General features: G+C 41.7%; 1 protein-coding gene across 1 annotated transcript; it reads right to left on the bottom strand.

Moving 5' to 3' along the window:
- Positions 1-2,869: 2,869 nt before the first annotated feature.
- LOC147447513 (uncharacterized) lies at positions 2,870-3,118 on the bottom strand. Its single transcript, XM_086524345.1, has one exon. It carries the CDS (start codon positions 3,116-3,118, stop codon positions 2,870-2,872), a length of 249 nt encoding a protein of 82 aa, XP_086380471.1.
- Between the last annotated feature and the right edge of the window lie 5,271 nt (positions 3,119-8,389).

The raw sequence follows: 8,389 nt of genomic DNA, 5'->3' as shown, positions 1-8,389 counted from the left end.
TCATATATCTATATAGAGTTATCCGTTTAAACAGATGTCCTTCGTTTCATTTTGTAGATCCTCTGCATGCACCCCATAGAGAGTAGTAGCTTGATGCTCGTCTGGCACCACTTCAGCGGCTTCTGACTAAACATCTTCTCCAATCTCCTTCATTGATGCCACTGTGATTGGCACATGGTAGCCTTCATACGTACGTGCACTACGAGGGGCTACCTCTATGACGTACCACCAGTTTGATGCAGACTTTGTAGGATGAAATATCACTTGCCAGAGCCACATAACTTACATGAGAGCTTCCGAGCACATAACTTCTAAAATTGGATGTTAACGATTTACATACTTACTTGTTCACAATGCTCGGGTAGTACGAAAGTGTCTCTTAGGTCAGTCCATTTCCTAGTTGAATCCACCTCAAGAAAACCAAACTCTCCTCTATGCACAGTAGCGTTGCGACCCTCCATGATTATCTTGAAAATCCATGGCGCTTTAAGGAGTTTTATCGATCCATCGGATGCTGTCTACGGCCAATATTGCTCCATACGATCCACATTTCTAAGGTCAACCCTGGCTCCCAAAGTATCTTTCTTGCCGGCCAGATGGTCCCATAGTAGATTACCCACATTCTTGAATATGTGCATTGGATCGAGCAAGTGATTGATCCGACGAGTTATAATTGGCAACAACTCGATCTATAATATATGGATCGAACTCGCCAAATTCGCGAACGTGCTACAAAGAAACGTGTCTTGTCTGTCGCACAACATGCTTGCATTGATTACAAGGACATAAGATCCTCGTTGAGAAATAGGTGTTTCGGTTGGACGGCCCCACATCCTCGTCACTACTCATAATGAGGGTAAAAACGTTATAACCTGGACAACAAGTTTAATCTTCTATTGGCATTCTTCGTCTTTTCTCTCTCTCTCTCTCTCTCTCTCTCTCTCTCTCTCTCTCTCTCTCTCTCTCTCTCTCTCTCTCTTTGTTTACACTGTAAACTACCTCACATTCTCTAGTCATGTCCAATCCCCGCACACATCGGTCTAGAGGTGCATGGAGATCAGAACCACCGGGTTATAATCTTGTCTTTATTGGTCAATGCCTATATTTGTGGGTACAAGAAATCTACACACCCACCTCTACATGATAGTGCATGTAGTGGACAAAACCCCTTTGCCTCTTCTCTAGCTGTAGCATTTCACAGCATGTTAACATCTTTTCGCAGTAGATCTTTTCACCATTCGTATAACTCTAATTTTTTTATGTAATCTCAAAGGTAGACTCTAATATAAAAACTCAATCCAAAATCTAATCTTAAATCTAACCTAATTGAACATGTGGTGATTCACTCCAATGAAGGGTAGCTGCGTAGATGTGAATGGGCCTCACATATACAAATAATTCAATGCAAGAGTTTAATAATCTCACCTCTCCACCCCGTCGATCCATGACCCACTCCTCTCTTTCAAGCCAGTCATGTCTGGCATCTCTGCATCTGACCTCCGATGCTTCATGTAGTCGTGCATGCGTCTCCTCATCCAAGCATCGACAAATGTTTCTCCAGAGAGGGAACTGGAAACTCCCAATGTAGCGTAGCAATAAGATAATCCTTGGAGGATTTATCCTAAGCCCTCCAAGAGACCATGACAGACTATAGTGTGTTAGAAAACCTGTCTACACAACTGTCGTACGCGGCCCATCACCTGCTTCCCCTCAGGGGTCATAATGATCTCATTGGACATACGATTGATGAGGTAGGCGTATCCCTTTCTCATGTCCCTCTCGTGAACTATAGCAACCCTGTCCGGTGAATGCTCATCGTCCAGGCCTTTAGGCAACCCCGATGCAGTGTTCGAGTCACTCCTCAGCATCTTCGACGCAGTGGCTTTGACACCACTCTCAAACGCGTAGGCAGTATAATCCTTCGGTGTAGTCTAAGCAGTCTCACAAGTAGGTAACTCCTCGGTGTGTCCTAGGGACTCTGCAACACATGAGCTTCAGGAACGACGTGCTCCTTGCCACAAAAACCGCCACAGCTAGATTGTCGTGGAATTTCCGGTCCGCATGGTCCATCAAACATAAATCTAGATCTAATTTAATTTTAGACTCAAAATAAACCTAAATTTAATCTAATCTAACCTAAAGAGTCTAAATTTAACGTGCGTAAATAAACCTAAACTAATCTAACGTAAATCTAACTCAAAATAAACCTAAATCTAATCTAACGTAAATCTAAATCTAACCTAATCTTAAACGATAAAAAGAGGAAAATAGTATAACCTTTCTATCACCAAGTGTGGTAGATTGGTTATGCCATTTCCCTCTTGAATAACAGATCTTGAGTTCAACTCCGCGTCGACTAGATCTTGAAGGTCTCTTGGGATAGTTTCTGTTGTGGTTCATCAACACAGAAAATGCGAGTTCATCACAATTCTCTCAGCATCTCATAACTCAGAAATAATACACAGAGATACTAACATCACACTGAAGATAAGAGATAGAAGGGACTGATAACTCAGAATTCAGGAACAAGAGTACTTCATTGATCAAGAAGAGATACAACATCTCTGAATACAACTGCGCTATCACAACTCACAGAACCGACTTATAACCACCATACAAACAGAGTGGGAATAACAACCTCAGTCTTGATATATCATAACTGTTAAATATCCGATTAAACAACATTCGACTAACTATGATCCGACTGACTACAGCCGATGAAGCACTTCCGACTAACTACTAAATTGACACTCTGATATGCCTGTCATCAACACATGGCACAGCCCGGTGGTGGATTTCTCAGAAATCCGACTCGAATCCACATATCCCTTGATCAACAAGAGATAGACAAAAATGAGTCCTGACCACTCTAAACTTCAAACATATCTTTGAGAACTGTTTCAACATCAGCTTCTTGGATTGTAGTCACCACAGTCTCCTTATCCTTTGCTGCACTCAGTTCTGGAACTTCAACATTTGCAGCATCTGTAATCTCCTTCTGATATTCAACCTCCATTGGCAAAGCTTCTCCACTTGACTTCTGAATTTCCTTAGCAGCTTGCAGTGTTTGAACAGAAACATGCACTAGTTTTTTAAGTGCAGCACCACCTTGTATCATGAATTCTTCATCCACCTGCAACTGTTTATCCTTGAACTCCTGGAGCTGCTCCTGATAAACATATTTTTCCTTCTTCAGAGATTCCACCGTCTCTAATAAGGCCGCTTCATGAGAACTGATGAAGCCTGATCTCACAGCCTCATAGGGATACTTGATAACTGATGTCAGCCTTTCTCTCATTGCTTTCCAAACATCCTGCATCCCCTCAACCAACTGTTGCCTTACCAAATTGAGATCCCCTTCATCCATGAGCACTCCAGAAACATTGATATCTTCTTGGGCTAATACTTTCTTTTCCAGAGCTTCCAAAGGTTTCAACCTTTGTTGTAACATTTCATTCTCCACCCGCAACTCTATATTTCTGCCAGACATCTGATCCAGCTCAAAATTGACTCTGCCTTCCAAGTCCTTAGTCCATTCTTGAAACATTCCCAAGGAGAGCTTAACCTTTGATATCTCTTGTTGATGTAGTTGCAGCTGAACCTGCATCTCTTGTTGATGCTTCTCCTTCTGCTCTACCAATTCCTGCTTCAAAGATTCTACCAACTCCGATTGTTGGTGCAGCATTGCTTTAGATAGACCAGATTCAGCTATATTGTGTAACTGTTCCTCCATATTGTGCTGCTGATACCTTACAAATCCCTGTAATTCCTGCAACATCTTCAGAGCTGTTGGTACATCAGTAATAAGCAAATCAGATTTAGCTGAAGTGCTAGGACCAGTAGCTGGAGAGAAATCTAATGATTTGGCCACCTCATGCAAAGTACTATCTAGATTCCTCTTTTGGGCATGTTAAAAGTTTTTCCTATAACCCTACTAGGAGTTTGTGTCTCAACATCCAAACTCTTGAGTAAATTCCCCATAAGCAGTTTATGCTCATGACTAGCCAATGCCATCTTGGCCTCATTCTCAGTGTATCCTGCTTCAGTAAAATCCTGTATGGTCCTCAGATTTTCATCCATGATTTTACTAATCTCTGCTTTGTCAGATATTCTCCCCTGTTCCGGCCCAGGACTAACCTATTTGATAGGAGTAATGATAGAAATTGTGACCTCCCCTACATCAACTTTCTGAGCAAAAGCAAACAAAGCAGACAGAAATGCTGCTAACCTGCTACTCAACTGGGTCTTTCTTCTATCCGAGGTAAAGATTTTTGCATGAATCCTATTATACACCCAATGTGCCCAACTGACCTTCCCCCCATTTTCAGCAAAATACAGTGGTGCCCAGTTTTCCTTAGACATGTAGTCATATTTAGCTAGAAAACAATCTCTTTCCAAAAACCATTTCAGTTGTTCTCTCCTCCAATACTCGACATTCTTCAACCTAAAGTACTGCCTACCTCCTTCTCTTGGTCCAAATTCTTTTTTCAGATCTTCATTTGAACATTTTGGTACTGCAGTAACAGAGGTAAAGGGAAGCTGAAATACCTGAGCTACCACACCAAGACTAAGATGTACCTTCTCAGAAACGTCACCTTTGGATTTCGTAACAGCTCCATTTGAGTTTTTGCATAAATATTCCCTTTCCACTGGCCCCAAGGTAGAGTAGCAAAATCATATAAACCTGTTTCCTTCAACCACTTCTCATTTCGTTCTGCCTGACAGTCAATTTCCACCCTGAAATCAGTGAAAGGCTCCATTAAACTTTGCAGCATCTTGCTTGATGACATTGGTGCTGATTCTTCCTTAGGCAGCAGTTCGACCTCGCCTTCTGGGTCAAATACATCAACTCTGAGCACTACTCCTTTTCTGCGAGGGCGCAGCTTACCAACCTCTCCTTGCTCATCTTCTGGCGATGGTCTCATGATTGAAACAGGTTTAGGCTTAGGCATAGCGGAAGCAGAAGTAGGAGAAAGCTCAACAAATTGTGGAGTATGCATGCGCGCGCTACTTACGTGAATCGCACAAGCGCTAAGGCCTCTAAAAGTGTGTGAGGAAATGATGTCGTCCCTAACTCTTATGATGGAGTTAAGTGGAAGGGACTTTGCACCCTTTTGGATGCAAATTTTGAAATTTAAACATTGTTTAAGTAATTGGATCAGGTGAACTCCGAACCAGTAGACTCCGAGCCAACAAACTCCGATGTAGTACAATCCGATCCCTGACCTGAATGCAAAGCCTATGCACTCTGATGATAGATCAACAGTGACCTGGTCCATTGTACCTGAAGAGAACTCGACCATTTCACAAAATGCAACCTGTGGTATAGCAGGTTTGAGCCAATCCAAATGGGGTGGCTTGCCCTGAAAATTTTTTAACCTGAATCCATTAACAGGTTTCTCTACCCTTGTGCCAAAAACATCTGCTACAATAAAAGTTCCTTGACCTAGGTCTGTCATAATCTGATATAGCCCATTGTACCTTAAATTGAGCTTCCCAGGATGAGGACCTAACCTGGAGTTGTAAAGCATTACCAAGTCACCTACCGGAAAAACCTTAAACTTGACATTCATGCTGACCCAGGCTTTCCTTCTTCTCTGAATGACTTCTGTTATATAGGATCTGATCAACTTGTCTTCTTCCAGCGCCATTAAATACTTGCTTCTATGCTGAACTGACAGCTTTGGAGTCATCTTCTCAGCAGTAATCCTCAGACTAGGTACCACAAACTCCATTGGTACTACAGCTTCCAAGCCATACACCAATCGGAATGGGGTCATACGTGTTGTCACCTTGAAAGCTGTTCTGAATGACCACAGAGCAGAATCCAGCTTTGCATCCCAATCCCTCTTATTCTCCTGTACAATATTTTTCAGAATCTTTATAAGAGTCTTATTAGTACTCTCCGCCTGTCCATTAGCTTGGGGATGGTAAGCGGTAGATTTCTTGTGCATTATCATGTGGGTTTTTGTTAACTTAGAAATCACTTCATTCAAAAAATGTGTACCTCTATCACTGACCAACTCCACTGGACATCCAAACCTGGTCATGATGTTGTGATACAAGAACTTTGCCACACTCTGAGCTTTGTTATCTTTCAATGCCACAGCTTCCAGCCACTTGGTACAGTAGTCAGTAGCTACTAAAATGTACTTGCATCCCTTACTTGTTGTAGGCTTGACTGGTCCTACAAAATCCATACCCCATTTTTGAAATGGCTCTAATGGCAGTATAGGATGATCTGTCATTCTGTCTCTAGAATCAGGTTGACCAAACTGTTGACACACCACACAACTTTTTGCATAGGAATGAGCATCCTTCAACACAGTTGGCCACCACAAACCAGCTTGGAGTATCTTTTTTCCTGTAATGTCCTCTGAGAAATGTCCTCCTGTTGCTCCATAATGGGCTTCTTGCAACACAGCTGATTGTTCAAAATCTGGTACACACCTTCTAATGACCTGGTCAATCCCTTTTCTGTATAATGCTCCAGCAATCACTAAAAAGGGTCTGCTTGTTAGGGCAAATTTCCTCCTTTGGTCTGTTGTAAACCCTGTTGGCATAACACCATCAGTCAGGAACACCAGCATTTGGTCATACCATGAATCAGAAATGGAACTCTAAACTTCAAATAAATCTGCATCTGGCAACTGATCCGGAATCCCTGTCGGTTGTTCCCCTGTCTCAATCCGACTTAGGTAATCAGCTATTGCATGTTCCTTGCCAGGTGTATGAACAATAAGGAAGTCAAATTCCTGCAACAATAGCATCCACCTTGCCAATCTACCTTTAAGTAAAGGCTTTTTAATAAGATAAAGCAATGCTTGATGATCCACATGGAATATGACCCTATTGCACAAGAGGTAATGTCTGAATTTGTTTAAAGCATAAACCATCCCTAATGCCTCCCTCTCTATCACTGCATAGTTCTTCTCAGCAGCTGTAAGCACCCTACTAGCATAGCACACAGGTCTAAACCACCCTTGGGTCTTCTCCTTCATTAAAACAGCTCCAATGGCTATATCTGAGGCATCAACAAACACATGAAATGGCAATACCCAATCTGGAGGTTGTAATATGGGAGCAACTAAGAGCATTTTCTTGAGAATCTGAAATGATTTTTCCTGTGGTTCAGCCCAAACAAACTCTACATGCTTCTTGGTTAAATGGGTAAGAGGCATACATACATTAGCCAGATATCTGATGTACCTGCTGTGCCACTTAACTTGTCCCACAAACCTGCTCAATTCCTTGATATTTCCAGGTGCTTGTGCTGATTGTATTACCTCAATCTTCTTCACATCTATTGAAATCCCTTCCTGAGAGACCACATGACCCAATAGCACACCACTCCTGACAGCCATCACACTTTTGTAGGGATTAAGGGAAAATCTAAACATCCTACACCTTTCAAAACATAATTTCAGATGCTCAAGGTGTAAATCCCTTTGACCAAAAACTGAAAAGTCATCTACAAACACTCTCATGAAATCCTGCAAATAAGGTTCAAATGTCTTATAAGCTGTAAAATTAAAGGACGGTGGTCCATTCTTAAGACCAAAGTTCATGGCAGTAGATGCAAAGGCTCCCCAATCTGTAATAAAGGTTGTTTTATGTTGGTCCTCCTCTGCAACCGTAATCTGATTATACCCTGAGAAACCATCCAGGAAACTATACATCTCTTTCCCTACTAGTGCATCTAAGATAGCATCACAAAAGGGCATTGTAAAAGGATCTGTAATAGTTGCAGCATTTAACTTCCTGTAATCCACACAAACCCTAATCTTCCCATTCTTCTTTGGTACCACAATGATTGGAGATAACCAAGTAACTTCATGAATAGACTTGATGAACCCAACTGCCAGTAATTTATCAATTTCTTGCTTAACCTGTTGTGCAAAGTTGGGATTCATCCTATATCTCTGCTGGACAATCGGAATGGCATCTTCTCTCAGATTAATGTGATGCTGATGCAGTAATGGATCAATACCTTTTACATCTGCATAATCCCATGCAAAAACATTTTTATATTCCAACAATAACTGCCATAACTCTTGTAGGAATTCCCCATCCACATAAATGCTAACCTTGACCATCCTTGGTTCTTCCTCAGTCCCTAAATTCAATTCTTGCAGTTCATCCTGCTGAACCCTTTTAGATCCTTCAAATCTTTTGTTGTAAAGCTTTTCCACCATATCTCTAGCATCCCTCTCCTCCTTCTGAACTTCCTCTTTGACACTAGTTGATAGACTCTGATCCATCAGCTTTAGTATGTCAGAACCCTGAATTTCCTGTCCCATGACAGGTTCATCAAAAAGCTCCTTTGTTTCCTGATCTTTCTGCAAAATTCCCTCAATATCAACTTCAAAAACAGGTATGACAGTTGGAT

Source organism: Adiantum capillus-veneris, chromosome 11 (assembly GCF_014529385.1).
Source record: "Adiantum capillus-veneris isolate H3 chromosome 11, ASM1452938v2, whole genome shotgun sequence".
In the NCBI taxonomy this organism is placed as follows: domain Eukaryota; kingdom Viridiplantae; phylum Streptophyta; class Polypodiopsida; order Polypodiales; family Pteridaceae; genus Adiantum; species Adiantum capillus-veneris.
This window is presented reverse-complemented; position numbering and strand designations above follow the sequence as displayed.